At 36.5% G+C, this 22,793-nt stretch overlaps 1 protein-coding gene across 1 annotated transcript in view; it reads right to left on the minus strand.

Moving 5' to 3' along the window:
• Positions 1 to 8,773: 8,773 nt before the first annotated feature.
• Positions 8,774 to 22,793, minus strand: part of SLC2A13 (solute carrier family 2 member 13) — a 374,114-nt gene continuing 360,094 nt past the window's right edge. The window contains exon 10 of the mRNA XM_058307802.1: positions 8,774 to 13,925. Coding sequence (XP_058163785.1) covers positions 13,699 to 13,925 — 227 coding nt within the window. The 3' untranslated portion in view covers positions 8,774 to 13,698. The remainder of the gene's footprint in view (positions 13,926 to 22,793) is intronic.

Below are 22,793 nucleotides of genomic sequence, written 5' to 3' on the forward strand. Positions count from 1 at the left end.
TCAGATTTGTAAGAACGAATGGAAAAGACTTACGGCAGTTCTTTCTGATGTTAGATTTCAGTCTTAGATTTAGCTATTCTAATGATTGCTGATATACCAGTAAGTGGTTTTGTTCTGTTCAGGTGAAACCCCTTCCTCAGACTGGGAGTCTACGTTTCCCCTCCATGTTGGCAAGGGAAGCTAACCCCGGTGCAGCATGTTTGCCTCAGTGAGCATGGTGTATGGGAACGTGTTTGTCACACTTCTGTTGTTCTAAAGACTTTTACTAATACATTATTTATGAGTTAGAGGGAAGGTAAATGTAGAAAAATTAACAAGGTAACCCAAATTAGCTATTTGAAAAATTAAAGTGCAGGGAAGGCAAAAATATTCTTTTCCTATCAGAGCTTTAAGCACACCAAATGGTGTCTGATATCGGTCAATTCTAATCTGTATTTGTAATTGATAGTGGGGAACTAATTCATTTTAGGTAAAATCAGATCCAAGGGTTACCATTTCCCTGAGCTGCTTCACTTGGGAATAGCTCCATTTAACTTGACAGAAATTGACAAAAACAATTAAAAGGCGTTTAAAAAAAAAGATTTCATAATGGCTCTCAGTAATGATTTCTTTGTTCATTACCTATAAAGATGAAATATTTTTGTGTACATCTTAAGAGTCTTTCTGAATTTCACCAAGATTTACTGTATATTTTGAAATGTTATTGACACATTGAATTGGTTTGAAAAATGGAATATGAAAAAGTCATCATTGACTCATGTATTTGATTTGCTTTGCTATTTAGCTACTACTTTCCCAGAGCTGATACTTTGCTATCACCTTACCGTCAATGCCTTGCATTGTCGGAAACATTTTTAAACAAATGATGAAAGAGCATCCTTAAAATATTACTACTAATCAAAGTATCTTACATTTGGTGTATTTTTCCCCCAACCCACACTATTATTATTTTTTATATCATTCATACATGACCATACAGAAACAAGAAGTGTATAGTAAAAGTTGTGAACTTACAAAGCAAACATGCACATCATACAGGGGTCCCACACATCAACCCTCCACCAACACCTTGCTTTGCTGCAAGACATTTATTTCAAATTATGAAAGAATATCACCAAAATCTTACTACTGACTATAGCCCTTATCTTACATGTGGTGTATTAAACCTCCTTCCTACCCTATTAATATTTTTAAAAATATAGTTTTATTATAGAAGTTGTGAACTTACAAAACAATCATGTAGATGTGCAGAATTCCCATACAGCATCCCTCCATCAATACAACACACCGTGGGGGAACATTTGTTACAGATTGTGAGATGATATCAGGCTATCACCACCAACTATGTTCCATAGCAAACATTTGGCACACTTTTTCCATACTCCCCCATTATCAACACAGCACATCTTTGGCATGGATGCATGAATATTACATTATTACCATTAACCACAGTCAGTAGGTCAGTCTATTGTATTTTTCCCATGCTTCTCCACATTCTCACCACCCTGCAATAGTGACTTACATCTGCCCTAGCTCACAAATGACTCTCTTATAGCTGTACCATCAACCACAATTCTCATCCACCTGTGGATTCACTGTTATTCAGTCCCTAGGTTATCCTCTAGCTTTCTTTCAATTGACATTTGCATCCCTAAACTATCCTTTCCAGCCACATACCCATTTATAAACCAGCTGTTACTATAACGTGTTACCATCCACTCTATGCATTTCCACACCTTTACAGTAAAGCTAATTAAAACTTCTCCATACACGAAACATCAGTAGTCCATCTCAGTCCTCCTCTTCCCTCCTTTAAGAATCCACCACCTACCACCAGGTCTTGATGTTTTCCTACATTTTCTTCTAGAAGCGTTATGGTTCTTGCTTTTATATTTAGGTCTTTGATCCATTTTGAGTTAATTTTTGTAGAAGGGGTGAGCTAGGGGTCCTCTTTCCTTCTTTTGGCTGTGAATATCCAGTTCTCCCAGCACCATTTGTTGAATGGACTGTTCAGCCCAAGCTGGGTAGGTTTGACAGGCTAGTCAGAATTATCACTTGACCATAGATGTGAGGGTTTGTTTCTAAACCATCACTTTATTTCCCTTACTCTATGTGTCTGTCTTTATGCCAGTACCATGCTGTTTTTACAGCTATAGCTAGATAATATGATTTAAATTCCAAAGTGAGAGTCCTCCAACTTTGCTTTTCCTTTTTAAGATGTTTCTGGTCCCAGCTGTGGAACAGCTCCTGAGGGGGCTTGTGCCGCCAGTGGGGGACGGGCACCGGCCCCCGGGGTGTGGAGCCTCTACTTAACATATCTTCTCTGCAGACGGGCATCTCCTCCTTCCATTCTTTCAGGGGTGCTGCAGGATGATCCCTTGATCTGCTGGAGCCCCCAGGCAGTTGCTCCGGGGGGGTTACTAACTGCCCGACAGCACAAGCTGCCTCCAGGAGCTCTTTACTCTGCTGCCACCTGCTGGGTGTCCCCAGGATTTTAAATCTATAAATTCTCCTTTCACTCTTCTTGTGAGCATCTACTAATTATGGAGGACTTACAGTGGACTTTGGGACATTCAAATTAGTTGAGGCAGCATCTTTCTCAATGAGGCTATAGAGGATTCATTCAGTCATTTAATCAATAAATAATATTGATTGAATTGAATACCTACTGACTACATACAGTGTGAAAAGCAATTGCCATATATTAGAAGAAAACAAGCTGGATTGGTCCTTAGTTTCATAAAACTCACAGTCTAATAGGAGTTACCAAATCAGGAAAATACAGCAGAATTGTGTTGAGTTGTCTAGAGAGATTGAATGAAAACACATCACTTTTAGCTAGGATGCTCACTGAGGTCAAATGGAAGTGATACTTCCAAATATTGCAAGTTACTATAGGAAATAAGCACCCAGAGGCTTCACTTTTAAACAGAATGGTAGAAGAGGAGCAGAAAGCAAATGTAGGATATAGATTGCAAAAGCGTTCATGTTTTTCCACGCGTTCCTATGTCCACACAGTGTAATGACGTTGATCTCCTTCCATCAAGAGACGGGATCTACTGCTCCATCCCTGGAATTTGGGTGGGACTTGTGACTTGCTCTTTGCAAATAAAATCTAGCAGGTCCCAGGCCAGTTCTAAGCCTAGCCTCGAGAGACCTTGCTTTCATGCTGTCCTTCTTAGAAGCCTTGTCAGCTGCTCTGTGAATGACTGAGCAGGCCCTGAAGGAGGAGACCATGTCGAAACGAGAGGACCCATCCAGGCTGAGGCCACGGTAGACAGCTGTCACCCCGCTGGCCAGCAGCTAGCCTCACGGACTTGTGAGTCCAGCAGAGACCATAAGCCCCACTCCCCTGCACCCAGCCCACATTGCCAACCCGCTGGACTGTGAGTCAGTATTAGTTGATTTAAGCCCCTACGTTGTAGGTGGTTGTAAAGCAAAAGCTAGCTGATACACCATTAATTAAAATCTTCCTATTTAATCCATAGTCTGGGATCGTAGCATTGTTAAGTGAAAGTACTTGTAGGAAAATAAATTATGACGTTTTTAATATCATTTGTGTTGTACAGAATACAAATTATTTAGCAAGCCATTTTTATTTCCTATGACAAATTCCTAAAAGTGGAGTCAATTATAATTTAGAATATTCATAGGCCATTGTGCTTTCCAAAACAGTTGTATGAAATTAAAATGTCCTCAGAGGGTCTAGGTATCCATTTTTACTAAATATACAAAGTATTGTAATGTTCAGTGTCTATGTGGCTTGTGCATTTGTTTTGCACTGTGATTGGGGCCACTTGACCAGCTGTGAGTGCTGTGTTAAGGTGACCGTCACCTTGTGTCTTGGGATCACTTGCAAGGACAATAAATGGACAGAACTATGAACGGACAAGAAGGATCAGTGAGGCCCTGTGATTCCCTGTATTTAAAGAGGTAATATAGTGTGGGAGAAAGGGTGAGAGATTTGGAGTTCAAACAAGCATGTTTGAAAGTTTTTTGAAAGTTTTGATTTTTTTTTTTGTTTTTTTCTTTATTTCTCCAAACTGAAATATAATGTTTAAAACTCAGCTATTTAATGATTCTATTTGTATCAAGACTAAAACCACTTAAAAGTGTTACCTGAATAAACTATGTTTTTAAAATTTAACATAACATACATAAACATTTCATGAATGAAAGTGACTCTTCCATTCTTAACATGCTTTTAATTTTTAGAAAGCATAAAAAAGGTCATTTCAGGTTTTCTTAAAATTTCTGTATTTCTCCCTGTGAAAATTATTTTTCTTAAGCTTTTGGAATTTTCATTCAATTTATATCTCTTTTATTTTGTCATTCCAAATGGACTTTGAGTTTCTCACGGGACTGAAAAGCTTCTCTTTACAAACAGATTCATTGGACTTACTTAATCCTGGACACACACAAGCATTTATCAGCAGAGTAAACCAGCCTGATTATCTATTTAGAGAATATGAAGAGAATCTTATCTCCATTTTACTGAGGACAGGATCAGAAAGCAGTTTATGACTATTCATGTCACAGGATTTAGAGGTGTGGAGGTTGTCGAGATGGCAGCCAACACTGTAACTAGTAATGTTTTCTGATTTGTGCTGAATTGGATTATTTTTTTTTAGGAGGCAGCAGGGATTGAACCCGGGACCTCGTACAGGGGAGGCGGGCGCTCTCTTTTAAGAGAGGTCACTCTATCACGTTCCTTTCCATAGTTAAACATCCTTTATTTTATTTTATTTTTTTGAGGGTGGTCGTGGCCATGTACTTGCCAGACACACCTGTGTTATGTTTATGAGCATGTCGATCAGAGCCCTGTGACATCTCCTACGATTCCAGGGCTCTCCTACTGGCACCGTCAGGCTACCTTGGGTTTCTAACTATCATTGAAAAATAAAGTTATTTGCTTCTATTTTGCTTTCTAGAGCTGCAGTCATGCTGGACCTCAGGAACTTCTCTTCCTGCGAACACCTTGACAAGGCTTTAGTGACCGACCATGCACTTACCTAGCAGTTCTTCCTGGTGGGAGAAAGCCTCTTAAGATGTGTAAAAAGGTGTGTTTACCTTGACTGGAGTTTTCAAGTCACATTTTACAGAATCAGTGAATGTTATTAAGGTTCTGTGGGTTAATGCATAAATGTAAATTTGGGTGTATTTTGGAAATTATTGGTCATTTTAGAATTCAAGTTCTGATCCTTTCACATTTACTTTCAAATTATGCTGTCACTATTATTGGGTAGTTATGTTTTAGTTCCTGAATCGCCAGTCATGACTCTGTAGGAAGAAAACAGTACAAAAATTTTCAGGTAGAAGTAGTTAAAATTTTCCATGATAAAGCCCAAGATAAAAAAGAAATAAAAATAAAGACTACTGGCTAACAATGACATAGGCTCAAACTGACCTGGGTTCAAATCCAAATCCTATCAGTTAGTTCCTTTACCTCCTATGACACAGCTATTTCATCACTCATAAAATAAGGATAATAATAGTGCTTTCTTATAGGGTTCATGTGAACGTCGAATGAAATGATGTATATAGTGTCTGGTACATAAGGAGTTATTGTTATTCCATAAAATTCTACCCCAACTTTGCTATCCTAATATTTAACGATTATTATTAGGTTTTTCTCTTAACAAGAATCCCAAGAAACAAACCAAATTGATCATCCAAATGTGTTTGTGAATACATATGCATTTATACATACTTTATAGATTTTGCTTTTGATTCAAGTAGTTATGCTATGCAGATGTTCATTTACAAAAAATGCCCTTTGATATTGGCATGGTGCCACTTTTTATAAAAAGGTTTAATTATTCTCCCCCCACCCCCCCCGTTGTTTGTGCTCGTTGTCTGCTCTCCGTGTCTGTTCATTGTGTGCTCATTTTCTTTTTAGGAGGCACTGGGAACTGAACCCGGGACCATCCATCTGAGAAGGAGGTGCCTGATCGCTCGAGCCACCTCTGCTCACTGCTTGTTGTGTCTCTCGTTTCCTCATTGTGTCTCTTAGTTGTGTCATCTGATTGCATTCTCTTCCTGTCTTGCTTGTCTTCTTTAGGAGGCACTGGGAACTAAACCTGGGACCTCCCACGTGGCAGACGAGCACCCAACTGCTTGAGCCCCATCTGCTTCCCGATGGTGCCATTTTAACAATTTATTTTCAGCTTAGGGAAAAGCTACCATTCTATTGCTGGCCACAGAAGTACCAGAGATGCATACATCTATTCATTCTTCAATAAATTCTTCATTTATTGAGCACATACTATATGTCAGGCATTGCTTAGGTACAGGAGAGGCAGTTGTGAGTAAGGCAGACAAGTTTCCTGCTCTCACGCAGTATATATTCTAGTAGGAGAAACAGACAAGAAATTTTAGAAATTCAAAGTGATAAATGCTATGAAGAGAAAAAAAAGGGTGACATGCTAGTGTATTAGGGTGGAGGGCATGATCGCATAGCACAGGCAAGGAGGGCTATCTGAGTGACAAGTAGGAAATAAACACACAGAAGAGTGTAGGGCATGCCAGACAGAGACAACACAATGTGCAAAGCTCAGGAGGTGAGACTGAGTTTATGAATTCCTGAGTAACTTGCATGCAAGTTCAATAGATCACTTTATTATGCATTAGATGAGCTCACTATTTAAGCTATGCCTCTAATTTCTTTCTTTTTTGTTAGGAGGTACTAGGGATTGAACCCAGGACCTTGTACATGGGAAGCAGGAACTTACCCACTGAATTACATCCACTCTCCAACAAGAGTTGGGTTTTTCATTTGTTTTTAGGAGGTACCAGAATTTGAACCCAGGACCTCATAAATGGGGAGCAGGTGCTCAACCATGTGAGCTACATCCGCTCCCCTAATTCCATTCTGAAATGATGATTTCAGACTTCTAAAGCGGTTCTCAAATTATCATATGCTTAGAAATCACCTAGAGAGTTTGTTAAAATATAGTTTCCTGAGCCACTCTCTCCAGAGAATGAGTCCGTCGGGTGAGTAAGGCCACGGAGTTGCAGTCCTGGTGAACTGCAGGTGACACCAGCGCTGCGATGCGGACCACACTTTGAGAACTACTGCTCTAGCGGAGCTGCTTTGTGGGCTCAGGACCCATGTGCTAAAAGTAAAGCATCAGTATTTTTTTCATGTAAAAAATTTAACTTACTCTGCATCCTAATCCCTGACATTAGTTTCCAGTAGTGGAAGAGGGTACAAAGCATTTAAAGTAAAAATAATTACCATAAAATGTTCCACATTGAATTCATATGAACTTCAATTTCCATCCATTTCAACGTGGCTAATGTGAAGGGTTAATGTCACTGTTTTTGTTTGGAGAGTAGTTAAAAAATATTTTTTAAATGCTGAAAGGAATCTAAATTATAGGTTACCCCGAGATTTTCCAACGTTATTTCCATTTCCTGGTTGTGAGAGTACACAAGCAGAAGTGTGTTAGATTAACGTGGGGATGAGGGGAGACTGTGCTTCCGCCAGGCGCGCGCTCAGGAGCATGCTCTGGAACAGAGGTGGAGAAAGGAGGAGGGCTGCAGCCTGTGGGGAGAGCGGCTCAAACCAGCCGCCTGCCTCGCCGCTGCAGCCACAGCCTGCGCAACTCGTCAGAGAAGCTTCTGTGCTCCTCTCCCTAGAGGCGGCTCCCAGGAGCGGAGTTTATAGGCGAGTTACCTGTGCTCTGGACAGCATGACCTCAGCAGCACTGGGGATAGCACGTGGCTGATGAAACTAACCACAACAAACCAAGCAATCAGTGGGCAAGCTGCCATTCCAACAGTCTAGGCTGCCCTCTTAAAGAATGTACTGCACCGCCTCACAGTCGGAGAACCCCCGAACCAAAGGCTCTGGGATTTGTTCCCACAGATCCTACAAAAAGCATGCATCTGATTTTCTGCATCCACTTTGAGTTACAGCAGGGATTGAAACCACCTACTTTTCTAATCTATTTGCAAAGGTCTGCCAAGATGACTTTTGCAATGGGACCAAGAGAGGAGGAGTGCTGGAGCCGTCACTGCAGGGAAAAGCTGTGACCACTTCCTAGTGGGGGATCTTGGGCAAGTTACCTTCAGTATCTGTAAGAGGATGACAATGTTTGCCCCACAGGGTTTTCTTTGACAATTAAATGAGGATTTTCTGACCACTGACAGGAACATGAAATGCAGTTTGGATGGCCATAAAAATACTTTATGTGGAATTGGTGGGATTTTCAAGGGTCAGTTTGACTTAGAAGTTTTGCTTTACGTGCTGACCTCAGAATCTTTGATGAAGACGCAGCTCTACTGTAAGCTTTGAAGGAAGCAGGTCTAGTCTCCTCACAGGATCTCCTCAGGCTGTTTCTACGGAAGGTCTAGGGTCTGCCTGGGTCAGGTGAATGCTTGCGCATGAAAGCCACAGCTGGTGCAGGATGGGAACGCAGAGCAATGGATTCCAAAAGGCGCTGTCAGCTGGCCAGCCAGCAGTTATTTCACTGTCACGGACTCAGTCATAAAAGATAATTTATGATCGTTCAAGGGTCCTTAAACACCACATTTCAAAGTTTTAAATTGTTTAGACTAATTCCTTGGGATTTTTAGGTTTTATAAAGTAATTTTCAAAGATAGTTGAGTTTCCCCATGATCAAAAGAGGTGAAAGAGCTTTAAAATGTGTAGGACTGCATGCAGATAGAGGTAGACTGTCTTGGTAGATGCTTTTACTATGTAACCTAGATCTGAAAATACAAGGAAGAGAAGTAGAGAAAACAAAAAAGTGCAAGGGAGATAAAAGAGTAATGAATTATCTTAACTTTTATTTCATTATTTTTATTTACAGTTCTGGCACTGACACATTTTTAAAATAGAAAGATCTTAATTTTATGTAAAGATTGACCTTCAGTAAAATAACTTAAGAACATTTACATGTACACCACTAAATCTCCATAAAATATACAATACTTTCGATACAGCATAGATCTAGCATAGGCTAGAATGACTAAAAGGAAATGGTACAATTCATCATTATTAAGAGATATCCCATATATCAAGGGTGGGAATAAATATTTATATTGACTTTTCCAAGACATGTGAAGTATTAAATACTATAACATGCACTCAGAAATTAAAGAATACATTTTGAAATACATGTATTTTAAAAGCATAAAACTGTTTTGATTTAATCTAGATGTACGTTAGAGCTTCTAAATATAAATTTGAACATAATTTCTTACAAATAAAAGATACTATAACATCAAGTGAGAATTAGTCCAAAAGCTGCTAGGAAAACAGTTGGGCATATAGAATATAAATTTCTACTTTGGTGAATTAAGTCCATCTTTTTTAAGCTTCAATGAGATGGAATGATGTTAAATTTGCTAAAATTTTAAAACTTTAAAAAATACCGATTTTCCATTTTTAAGTACCTGTTTACTGCATGGTCCATTTCTTTTTCTCATACTGATATGAGAAAATCAACTTAACTATTCAAAAATAAAAATCTGAATATTGATGCTAAATTAAAATATTTAAAATTCCAAAGGCCAAATTACTCAAGTACAAAAGACTGTATCATATACATATAAAGCAAAGTTATAGGAATTACATTGCTTTATGCTTAGTAGCAAATTATGAGGATAAAATACTTTCATGTGCTTTTGAATATCATTACAGTCTTACGAAACACCTTATTGATTATTATTGGCACACAAAACTCTCCTTCTTTAAGAGACAATATACAAGAAAGAATTGCTAGCAGTTAGCTGTTTGGCATTTTTAAGTGATTGCTATTTCTACAAAATAGCAGCAATATTGCTCACTCCAAAGAAGAACCGAATGCTCTGACAACTGGTATATTGAATCACTTCATCCAATTAGCGTAATAGTACTCTAACTGGCTAGGAAGAGTGATAGAAAATGACAGAAAACAGGGCATTAAAATGAATCCAGAGAACACTTCTTAGTCTTTTTGTAGGCAGCAGCTACAAATAAGTTGTAAATTTATCCACAATTTATTACAGCTTGCCACAAAGCATATATTGCTGATTCTTTGCTTCTGGAATGTCATCTAACTCTTCTTTTAATTTTCAGTTAGTGAAGAGGTTGGAATTTGGTAATTGAAATCTTCTCACAAAAACTATAAATGTCAGTTTGTCAGGTACTTAATATGCATATTTTTATTCTTAATCATTGTACTGATGAAATAAAATCAGAACAATCTTCCTGCCCTCCCCACTCTTTCACAGTATTTATGAACTATATTAGTGTCATTAAGTTGTGAAATTTTCTTAGATAACATATGGATAGTATTTTCTAGAGTATCCTTTCCCCTAGAGTCTATAGATTATAATACTTTCAATTTTACTTTGCTATTTAAATAAAAGGGCAAATTGTCAACTTAGATTTTTCCTGATCATTCTTCCCCTGGGTAACTGATTTTGAGATTATAGTAAAAAAAAGTCCAAATTCTTTGCCTTAAAAACTGATTTTCCATTTTACAATGAATAACGTAATAGTATTTTCTATACTAAAATTCAGTCCAGTGGTAAAATTAAATTATAATAAAGCACTCTGTAACATTACTCTCATAGCATTTTCCAACAGAGGAACTAACCACTCACTACATATGGCTGGGAACAAAATCTGAAAATTACCTTTTTGGTGGGACAGAGAGTCAACTAATGAAATAAATCTAGTTTTGTTTTTTTTTTTTAACCTAGTTTTAATTTAACTCTCCTACATATACATTAAAAATAATGTTTTGGATAACTGAATAAGTTGTATGCAATAATCAAAATTATTAGGAATGTTGATATTGAAGAAAAATATTAACACCAAATATTTAAACCTATCTGACATCACATTTAGCCCTATATTCTCCTAAGTCTAGTACAACTTTCATGAGCTATTGAGCTGAGCATCAACAGGGATTATGGCCTTCTTCACTGTATTTTCCTAAAGCATAATATGCCTCTATTGAATCTGCAGCATGTTTAGAAGGAAACCTGTAATTATAATTAAAAGCATGATCCTTAATTTATATGTTTTAATATGGTGACTCATGTCACATCATATATAAACTGTTTTAAAAATATACATATTTGATGGTATTTCAAATGGAATATTCCTAAATTGACAGGGTAGCCAAAGACACCTAGAACTTAAAAGATGCACAATATTAAAAAAAAAAAAAAAACTGCAAAATTCAAATGTTTAATTTTACTATACTATATTGACTCAAAAAATAATACTCTAGTTGTATAAGTTACCCTTTCAAAGAGTTAATAATTTTTAAAAAATTATAAATAATTCTGACATTGTGCCTCTCTGTCTTGCACTTCAAAGATAAGGAATATTATCTTTAACATGATATAAATAACCTAGAGCCCAATAGAGAATGGGCTGAGGGGAATGAGAAAGGAAAACTGGGTAATTTTCCCTGTTACGTGCACTCATGGATATAAAGTTGAAAACATTTTCTTATGTTGGAGAGAAAAGGCTATGTTCTGCTTTGGAAATAATAAATTGAGTTCAGTTGCTCCTTTAATAAAGTAAGTGTGCATTCAGCCCAGCTGAATATTTAAGTATATAGTTAAGGCTATGTATACAATAAAGAGGAGCAGTGAGGCAATTATTTGGATAAACCAGAAAAATAAAATTTTGAGGAGAGTACTTTATTAGTCTAAATACCTTTACTCCCCATTATATTCTAATTTTCCAAAACAAAAGTTCACTTTCCATTCTATTTTACCAGTGTAAAATACTACGAGATAAGAAATTTCTTATAGGACAAGAAATATCAATAGACTAATAATTTTCTCTATTAAATCTTATCTCCTTTTTTGGGGGAAAATCAATTTTAATACCCCCTTAGAAATCAATTGTCAGAGCACCTAATTCAAGGCAAAATAACTTTCTAAAATACATTTTTTTAATTATATGAAATGACTAAAGTGAGAAAAAAAATTTTTTTTTGGCTGAAGAACTTTTAGGACGGAAGAATGATTGTTTAAGCACATATCATATATCTGGTGGCTTAGGAAGTAAAGTTCCTAGACTAAATTATCATCTAGGATGATAATAGGAAGATGCTAGACTTAAAAAAAGAGTAAATCAGCTTAGAGAACGGAAGAAACCAATTGAATCTAAGTCACATTTTCACTTCGAATGATACCTTAGATGTTCACGGTCATAATAAAATGCATCAAACTTACGCATTCCTAACTGGCTATAGATGAGTCCATCATACTTTCACTGCAACTAACTAGTACTTTTGTGAGCCAGTAATTTTGTACATACGATACAGTTCTTAATATAAGAGAAAAAATTAGATTTAGTGATAAATGAGCATAAAACTCAACAAATATTTTGAAAATACACTGTGGAATGTAGCAAGTTAATAATTCTTAAAGATGTGCTATACTAGAACCATTAGTTTGTTCTACTAGGAAACCCCAGTCTTTAACAAGGAGGGAAAAAGCCAAGCCATGTGGTGGCGGTGGGGGAGTGAGTGGAACTAAACATACACAGACAAATACATCTATGTGTCTCTTTTCATAAATTTTGAGGAGTGTGCAAAATAAAAACTAGTTTATGCTCTTAGAGTGAAAAAAAAAACTAATAAAATATAACAATTCTCAGGAAGAGTTAATAAACAACTAAGGAAAAGTAAGTCCCACTATTTTAATTAAACACACATCAATAAAATCAGGATTACTTCTGCCACTGATTTTCTTCCTTTTCCCCTTTGATTCAGAAATTACTTTTTGATTAAAAGAAAAATAGCCTGCTAGCAGCTATTTATATAACAAATGAAGGCACAAATATCGTAGGTCTCCGAGTCAATGAACAAAGGCATGGCGATTATAGCATGACCAAAAAATGACCCTGAAAAACAGCTAAAGAAGGGGTGATTGTGTTTATAATTGCATACCTAAGTGACTAACTCAATCAGGGCCCCTAAACACCGATTCTTCCTATTTTCTGACAATAAAATATTCCTATTGAAACTTGGTAGCTTATCTGTGCATAACTATACTACTCATTGAGGCAAAAACACGTGTGGAACCCCCTAAAAACCTGCTTTTTCTGATGTTTGAAAGATCCTGTTGGAATCAGTCTCTGAATAACAAGTTCTGAAAAGGAGAGAGAACCAAGTGTGGACTCCAAAGGAGACAAGGACAGCCTTGTTTTTGTAGAGGGGACTCTGAGTGTGTTGAAAAAAGCTTACCTGGAATTTGCTTTCTAATAGCTGTTGACAGATAAGCTCTTTCTGCTTAGGAAAATTTAGGGCCAGTAAGCCATGTTTTGACAAAATACCCTTGGACCAAGTCCTAGAATTCTTCTTTGTAAGTTTATGAACATAATTCAGTTAGCTTAGCACTACTGCCACTAATACTTGTATTATGGTCTTAGGAAGAAAGGATACCACTGAGATAACTGGGTACAATATTCATTTTAGACTATCTCCAGAAGGAATCACACACATTTGTTCAAGAATGATTAGACTAGATTAAAATCTCTGTAAATATTTTTTACATTTCCGCTTGTGAAAAGGTATGTCATCCCGACTGTGTCCTCTCCTATTCGAGCACTCTAAAGTGTGAAGTCGTGCAGACCGAGACTGTGGACAGAGTCCGATCAGGAGCAGGCAGTGCAGTCCCCAGTCGCTGCTCTTCTCTCCCAGATGGGTTTAAATACTTAAATATACCAGCAGCTGAGAGTTACTCCACATCAGAAGCATCGTTGTCAGAAAGGTGATAGTTACTTCCCTTGACCCGAATATATTCAATGTATCTCCCTTCATCAGAATCTGAAGCGCCACATGTACATAGCCTGTTGTCAAAGAGTGATTCAATTTCTTCTAATTTTTTCCCTTTCGTCTCAGGAAGACAGCCAAAGATGAAAAGAAGTCCCAAAGCAGCAAATCCAGCATAGAGGAAGAAGGCTCCTGTAAATGGAAAATAATTTTTATAAATATATGTAAATATAGGCCTGGGTTGGACACAGTACTTGCTTTTGACTCTTCTTTCTGGACAATTACGCATAACCATAACCATGGAATGAAATGACACTAAAAATTACTGCCTCAAATTTTTCTAATCCTATGAGTTTAATGCAATTTATGTTTCTAAATTCAAGGTATGTAATGTCAAAACCCAGAATAGTAAGACTGAGCTCAGATATGTAACTGGTGCTTTGAAGTCTTTCTTTACATCTCTGGGTAGGGTATTTGCTCCTTCTGCACTTTGTTGCTATTCGTATCATAATAGCCAAGAATTATTTTATGTGCATGTATATATCTGTCTTGTCTACTGGACTATAAACACTTCGAGGTTGAAATTAATTTCTTTCTTATCTTGTATTTCCAGAACTAAGTACAGTGGATGACACTGCTGAATTAATGACTCAACAGAGTAAACGGCAACTCCATTCTTTTAGTTTCTCATGCCAAAAGTCTGGGAGTCATGACTGCCTTGTCATTTACTCTGACACCCAACATTCAATCTGTTAGGAAATCCTGCTGGATTTCCCTTAGAAATATAACCTGAAGGCAGCTACTTTTTACCACTTCCACTGAAATCTCTGAACTAAGAACCATTTCTTCTCATCTGTACTATTGCAGTAGTCTCCTAATGGGTCTTATTGTTAGTTCTCTTGAACCCCTATAGTCCTTTTTTTTGTTCTCCCTCCATAGCACTTATCACCAACTGACATACTATAAATCTTACAAATTTATTTTCTTTCTTTCCTCTAGATTGTAAGCTCCATGAAGTGAGGATTTCGTTTTGCTGTAAGATTACTCTTGTCAATGTAGCACAGTCAATATCTGAGACTCAATATTGCAAGCCTAGATGAAAATGACTTATGTACATGTAAAATATAAATTTCCAAGACTGTTTTTCCCTTATAATCTAGTTTTCAACTTAAATATAAAAGTAAATATGCTTTTACTCTTCATGGTAAAAACATAATGGAATTTCTGCCTAATGTTAGGCCTTTAGTCTTGACCATCTGCTGTATATGAGATGGGGGAAGGAAGAGGACAAACTAATATGAAAATGGTTGGCTACTGGGAATTGGAAGATTTGAAGACTTGGCTACGTGACTTACAGATGGTCGTTTAACCTCTCTGGGCCTTAGCTTCCTCATTAAGTAAAGTAAGACAGTTTCCAAGCTCTTTTTTAAGTGCTGGCACAGTTCAAGATTTTATGAATGTTACAGCCAAAATAGGTAATAGGCAGAGAAGAGATGGTTACGAGTTGCTTGAGAACTGCTTTTCTGTTTCAGTGGCAAAAGCGGTCTTCTTGAGGATAGATCTATGGCTTGTCTTTGGGTTCTCAGGGCCTAGTACAGTACCTGGCACATCAGGAAGTCTGGCGAATGAATGTGTTCATGTTGACTGCTGGATGGTATAAATTGGGGAGCAGATGTGAAAGAAAGGGCTAAACTAGACATCATGAGGACATATTTCAAAGGCAGACTTGAAACCTGAATAAGCAAAGCAGGTAAAGAACTAACCAATTCTGGTGAATCTGTACAGTAAGAGAAAGACTAAGACAAACTTTCTTGAAGACATGCCTATAAAGAACCATTTGAGGGATAGCTTTGGAGATATTTTTTGGGAAGGCTCATGGCAAACTACAGAGGAAAAAATGCTGCTGAGCTGGCTACCCAAAAGAACCTGTGTTCTGTGGAATGGGAAGTTGTGAGAAAATAGAAGGAAAATAGAGGTAATTTATGGGATTTTAGAAAAAACTCGAACAGGTCAAAGAAATAAGATATAATTTGTTAAGATTAAACTGTCAAAAGCCTTACAGCTCTTAAGGGCCTGGATTTTTACTTTACATATATATATAAGGCTCCTTTTGTTTCATTTCTGTTTCAATCACTGAACACTTACTGCAAGTTTTTATTTTTCTTACGCCTTTGGTGGAAGCAAAACTAAGAAGGTTTCTGCCATCATAAGAGTTTAAAATCTCACTAAATCCTTATTCATACTGGGGCCTTGGGACTTAAATACTTTTAAACTAATTTTGCTGATTATTAATTATGCATTCTGAGGTCATTTTGTCTTTAATACTCTTAAAGCAAAAAAGACTGTCTAATCCTACTTTTGTTGTATCTGCTTCGACTGATAAGGAGATTGTTGGTGAATCCTGCAATTTTCTAGCAATATCTTGTTCTCTCAAATCTGTTTTTTTTTAAAAAGAGATTTGAAGCGATATATAAATAATAATTTTTATATTTAATTATTAAAAAATATTTACTTGAGAAGTAATCAGAAACTAGCGCTAGGTCATCTGGGACGTGCGGCCGAGCGGTAGAGTGAGAGGAAGGTCTCCATGGTTCTGTGGGGAGTGTGGGCCTCAAAGTCACAGAGCAACTCAGGGTAAATTCTTGGGCAAAGTTTCCTAAATTTTCTTGACCTCATTTTCCTGATGTGTATTGCAAAGAACAGAAACAACGTATGTTACATGGCTATTAGAATTTTCGATGTTACTTGGTAAAAAAAGTGATAGCCAACATTATTAAATTCTACTAAATGACTGGAGAAGAGTTGCCATTAGAGATAAACCCGAACAAGACTGCTGTGACTAATGCAGTGGCGGTGCTTCCATGAAAGGGGTGGTGCTGACAAACTAGGACTTGGCAAACGTGGGAATGCTGGGGACAAACTGAAAAGGGTGAAGTCCTGTGTTCTGAGGACAAATAAGCAAAACTGTGGAGGTAGGAACAGAAGTGAAATATTGGGAAGGGGGCAAAGAAAGGATGTAAATGATGTACAGGAAAAAAATGCAGATGGACCATTTTATACTAAACAGGATTGTTAAACTATAAAATCTCTATTGGGGAAACCTAGTTTAACTTTATGAAATATAATATTGATTCATCCTATTTCTGAGCGTTGGAATGGTGGCATGACTAGAGGTGACAAATCAAATCTGTCAGTGCTAAACTTCTAGAGTTAAAAAAAAAAAAAATTGGATGGACTAAAATTCTTAAAAGCCACGCAACTTCTCACTTGTGATCCAGATTCCCAAAGCCAAAATAACATCAAGGAAATTCTAAGATACATGAAACTTTTATGAAATCTGACAAATCCAAAACAAGCAAATGACAAAACTGCCTGTTAAGTGTGGGTTCCACTGGTGACACCTGCAGTTAGGCCAGAGTTGTGAGGGTGAAACTTTCTTAATGCCAGGGCAAATCAATAACATAACTCACTTTCTCAATTATTTCTCCTTGGGATTAAAATAAAAATGAGCTTATCAGGATTGTTAAACACCGAAGATATTCCTCAGATTTATTCTGAAGGAAACAAATCATTAGAAGTTCTGTATTGTTTCAGATTAAAATATTTAATTGAATTATACAAATGAAGGACTCAAAAACCACATATGGTTGAATTTCAATTTCTCAACAGAAACTTTGATATACCTCTCCAAGGATCTATTTAGCCATGGATAAAATAGTATATTGGTGGTAATTTAGAAACAATTTTAGTAATAAACATTATTGAATGGGATCCAAGACAGACCTCCCTGACCAGTATGGCTTATGACGGAATAAAAAATTGAGATCCTATGAAACTATATATTAAAAAAAAAGGACAAAAAAGAAGTCATGGTTCTAGAATATAGGTTACCAGGTGATAGGGTCGGGGTAGGAAATGGAATTAAAAAGACATGGCTACTTCCAGAGATACACCATTAGGATATAAAGTTGTTAAATCAGGAATATAAACACATAATTTATATATATATCAGTAGCAAGGATTAAAATGGAACAAAAAACAGGGGATAAAACAAACCTGAAGTATTTTTTTCACTACTAGAGAGAAGTGACTATTCTACCTAATGTGCTACCAAGAATACAAAACAAAAAGCTTCTTCTGACTGGATATTTTTGAAAGCAGCATAGTAATGGTCTGCTTAAATCACTTCTATTGCCTCACTTTTTCTGGCTGCATAAATTCAATAAAGTGTAGCTTTGCTATCAAAAGTTTTACCATAGAGACTTATTATTTGGTCAATGGTTTTCTATAAAAAATGCTTTCTCAAGAATCAGCAAATATGAGTAAACATATATTATGTTCATCTTTATGGTGTCATGAAGATAAATTTATGAATTTGTGAAAAATTTTTAATTGGCAAATGGAATAAAGCTGAATGTATATCCAATGTATATCCAATTTAAAATGCCAGAACATTTTCTTTCCAAGAGAATAAATATTTCTAAATGTAAATGTTGATTGGGAGGGAAAAGAATTTCATAAAGATAATAAAAGCATTAGGGAAATAATATATAAGTAAAATTAAATACTAATTTAGTATGATAAGAAAGGGGGAAGATTTTATGTTTTCTCTTATTAATCATTCATATACAAAATTCATTTACTAAATTTTTTTTTCATTTGGCAAACTTTTTTTTAAAGGAGCATAACCCCTTTTATTTTCTCTGTGTAAAATTAAACAGAAAACAAATACACATCAATTCTGTTATAAATTAATATGTTCAAAGTAAACCATTTGTACCAGTCATTTGACAACTGCTCTGGAGTGCTTATCATGTGACTCCGATGCATGAGAAGACACTGGGAATACAAGGTGAACAGGGCGAATCTCTGGCCCTCAAGGGGTTTATGGTCTAGAAGTGCAGGGGGATAATGGACTGACAAACATGACCTTGTAAAAAAAAAAAGGAAGTACTTAGAGCAGGGGATTAGGTGAAGTGGGGAAGAGGGGAGAGAAGAATGATCTAAGGAATAGGCATTCCACAGGCCCCACGCAGGCTTTTGTGGACATTAGAAGGAAAATTCAGAGCACAATCTATAAACTCATGTAGGAGATGCAGAATCCTCTTTCGAGAAATAAAAATAGTCTTTCCACTTTAGTAAATATGAATCTCAAGTAGCTTTCGAAAGCATTTCCTACCAAGTCACTTTACAATATTGCTTTCTTTGAATTATGATTTTTATGCATTTTCATTTGAACACTTGGGTCATGTTTACATTTTTGGAAGTGGTAAGTGTTGGTGACAAAGCACCCTGACACGCGCACACTGTGGCTTGCAGAGCACAGGAGACCCAGCAGAAGGCGTGATTCACAGCATGCGTTTGGGTGAGCAGCCTTCAGCCTTGCACTGATTCTCTTCTCAGACATGCTCTATCCCTGTCGCCGGAGGCCTTCAACCACTAACCCCGGAATCCCTGCAGGCACCTCGCTACATTCTCCACTGTTTATGTTTCTTTCTCAACTAAAAGCAACACCAGTGAGATTTCCAATTAGGATAGGAATGTGTGGGATGGGAGAGTGGGTGGGTTACAGCCGTAGAGCATTGAGGGACAAGAAGCAAGGCTGCTTACAAAATGAGAATTCAGCAAAATGGAGTAATGTGAAGTTCTACAGACCTCTCCCGACACATGAAAAAAGTGAAAGAAATTGGAATCAACTAGGTGGTAATCTTGGAACCAGACTGGACAACCACAGGAGTGCTGGGAGCCGATTTTAAGCTTTTGTGTGGCAGGTGCGAGCTACCAATCATCTCCCTTTTCTCAACCCTGGGGAGGAAGTGGGGAAATTACAGGATTACAGGAGTAGGTGGTAAGGGCCGGTATAGGCAGAGGAAACCTTGCCTTCCAAAAAAAAAAGGGGCAACAAGTTGAGGTTCACCTGGCAGATCCCTGAGGAACCAGTGCATGCAAATAGTAGCCAAAAGACAGGTTAGGTACTTATGCTGATATCAGACAAAACAGACTTGTTACAGGAGGCAAAGAAGGACACTATACATTGATAAAAAGGTCCATTTGAGAAGAAACAATAACAATTAAAGACATATGCACCTAACCACAGGGCTCTAAAATAGATAAAGCAAACTGATAGCACTGGAGGGAGAAATCTTTCTACAATGAGAGTGGCAGGTTCCAATACTCCACTTTCAAGACTAGATAGGACATCTAGACAGAAGATCAGTAAGGAAACAGAGGACTTGAACAACACTATAAATCAACTAGACCTAACAGACATATATATAAAACATTTCACCCAACTACAGCAGAATATATATTCTTTGCAAGGACACGTGGATCATTCTCCAGGACAGATCTTATGTTAGAGCACAAGAAAACGCTCAATAAACTTTAAAAGACTGATATCATACAAAGCATCTTCACACCCGCAATGGGATGAAGCAACATCAATAACAGAAGGAAAACTTGGAAAATGTTCAAATATGGGAAATTAAACAACACACTCTTAAACAACCAATGGATTAAAGAAAGATATCATAAGGGATATTAGAAAATACTTATAGATGAATGAGAATGGAAACACAGCATACTAAAACTTACAGGATGCTGTGAAGTCAGTGTTCAAAGAAATCTATAGCTACAAACACCTATGTTTGAAAAGTAGGCAGTTCTCAAACTAACCTCTTGAGGAATTAGGAAAATAATGGCAAAGTAAGCCTAAAGTTAGCAGAAGGAAGGAAAGAATTAAGATTAGAGCAGAGATAAGTGAAATAGAGTACAGGAAAACAACCGAGAATCAATGAAAATAAAATATATTAAAAAAGATCAGTCTAAATTGACTCAAGAAGAAATAGAAAATCTCAGTATTGGTAACATTAAAGAGATTGAATCAGTGATCAAAACATCCCAACAAAGAAAAGTCCAGGACCAGATGGCATCACTGGTGAATTCTACATGTAAAGAAGAATTAACATCAATCCTTTTCAAACTCTTCCAAAGAATTCAAGAGGACAGAACACTTCCTAATTCATTCTATGAAGCCAGCATTACCCTGATACCAAAACCAAATAAAGACATAACACAAAAAATTATAGGTCAATATCCCTTAGGAATATAGAAGCAAATTTCATCAACAAAATGCTAGCAAACTGAATCTAACTGCACATTACAATTATACTACATCTTGACCAAATGGTGTTTATCTCAGGAATGCAAGGGTAGTTCAATATAAGAAAATCAATCTGTGTAATTATACCATATAAATAGCATGAAGAAAAAAAACACACAAACACCATACCAGTATATGCTGAGAAGGCATTGGACAAAATCCATACTCTTTCATTATAAAAACACTAAAAAACTAGGAATAGAAGGGAACTCACTCAACATGATAAAGGCCATTTATGAAAAACCCACAGCTAACATCTTACTCAATGGTAAAAGATTGAAAGACTTCCCCCTAAAATCAGGAACAAGGCAAATATGGTGCTTTCACCACAGCTAATCAACACTGCAATAGAAGGTTTAGCCAGAGCAATTAGGAAAAAAAAGTAAAACTATCTTTATTCGCAGACAGCATGAGGCTATGTATAGAAGATCCAAAGGAATCACGAGAAAGTCCCTAGAGCTAATAAATTAAGCAAAGTTAGATGGTACAAGATCAACACGTAAAAGTCAGCACCAGTGACAAACAATCCAAAGGGGAAATTAAGAAAATCCATTTACAATAGCATCTAAAAGAACAAAATATCTTTTTATTTTATTTAGGAATAAATTCAACTAGTCATGTAAAGACTTATACACTGAAAACTATGAAACATTACTGTAAGAAATTGAAGATGACCTAAATAAATGGCAAACACCCTGCTGCATTCATGGATGGGAAGACTTTACATTAAGATATCAGTATTACCCAAAGCAATTTACATATTCAATGCAATCTCTATTAAAATACCAGAAACCCTTTCTCCAAACATGGAAAGCCAATTATTAAATTCATAGGGAGTTTCCAGGGGTCCCAAATAGCAAAAACAATTTTGAAAAAAGAACAAAGTTGAAGAACCCACACTCTCCAATTTGAAAACTTACTACAAAGCTGTATTAATCAAACATTATGTCTCTGGCATAAAGATAGGCATATAGATCAATGAAACAATTGAAAGTTCAAAAATAGACCCACACATTCATAGCCAACTAATTTTCAACAAGGGTGCCAAGTACATTAAATGGGAAAAGAATACTCTCTTCAACAAATGATGCTGGGAAAAGTGGATATCCATATGTGAAATAATGAAGTTGGACCCCTACTTCATACCTTATGGAAAAATTAATAAAAAAAAAAACCAATGACCTAAATATAAAAATTATAAGCATACAACTCTTAGAAGATAACATAAGGGCAAATCTTTATGACCCTTAGATTTAGCATTGAATTCTTAGCTGTAATACTGAAAGCATGAGAAACAGAAGATAAATGTGAATTCATAAAAGTTAAGTTTTTGTCCATCAAAAGACATTATTAAGAAAGAGGAAAAAGACAATCTACAGAATGGGAGAAAATAACTGCACATCAAGTAATAAGGGCTTAAAATTCAGAATATATAAAGAACTGTTTTAACTCAACACGAAAAAGACAACCAATTAAAAAATAGGCAAAGGAGTAGAACATATTTTTCTTAAATGTGTTTTTGTAATGGCACAACATCATTAGCCATTAAGGAAATGAAAATCACCACCACAGTGAGATACCACTCCATACCCACAAGGATGGCTATTATTAAAACAAAACAAATCAACAGTAAGAAGTGCTGGTAAGGATGTGAAGAAATAGGGACCTTAGTATTGTTTGTGTAAATGTAAAATAGTTCAGCCACTGTGGAAAACAGTATGGTGGTTCCTCAAAAAGCTAAATATAAAATTACCATATGACCTAGCAATTCCACTCCTATGTACATACCAAAAGAAAAGAAGACAAGATAACTGTACACCAATGTTCATAGAAGCATTGTTCACAATAATCAAAAGCTGGGAACAACCCAGATGTCCATCAACAGATGAACAGATAAA

The sequence above is a fragment of the Dasypus novemcinctus genome, chromosome 12, assembly GCF_030445035.2.
Source record: "Dasypus novemcinctus isolate mDasNov1 chromosome 12, mDasNov1.1.hap2, whole genome shotgun sequence".
In the NCBI taxonomy this organism is placed as follows: Eukaryota; Metazoa; Chordata; class Mammalia; order Cingulata; family Dasypodidae; genus Dasypus; species Dasypus novemcinctus.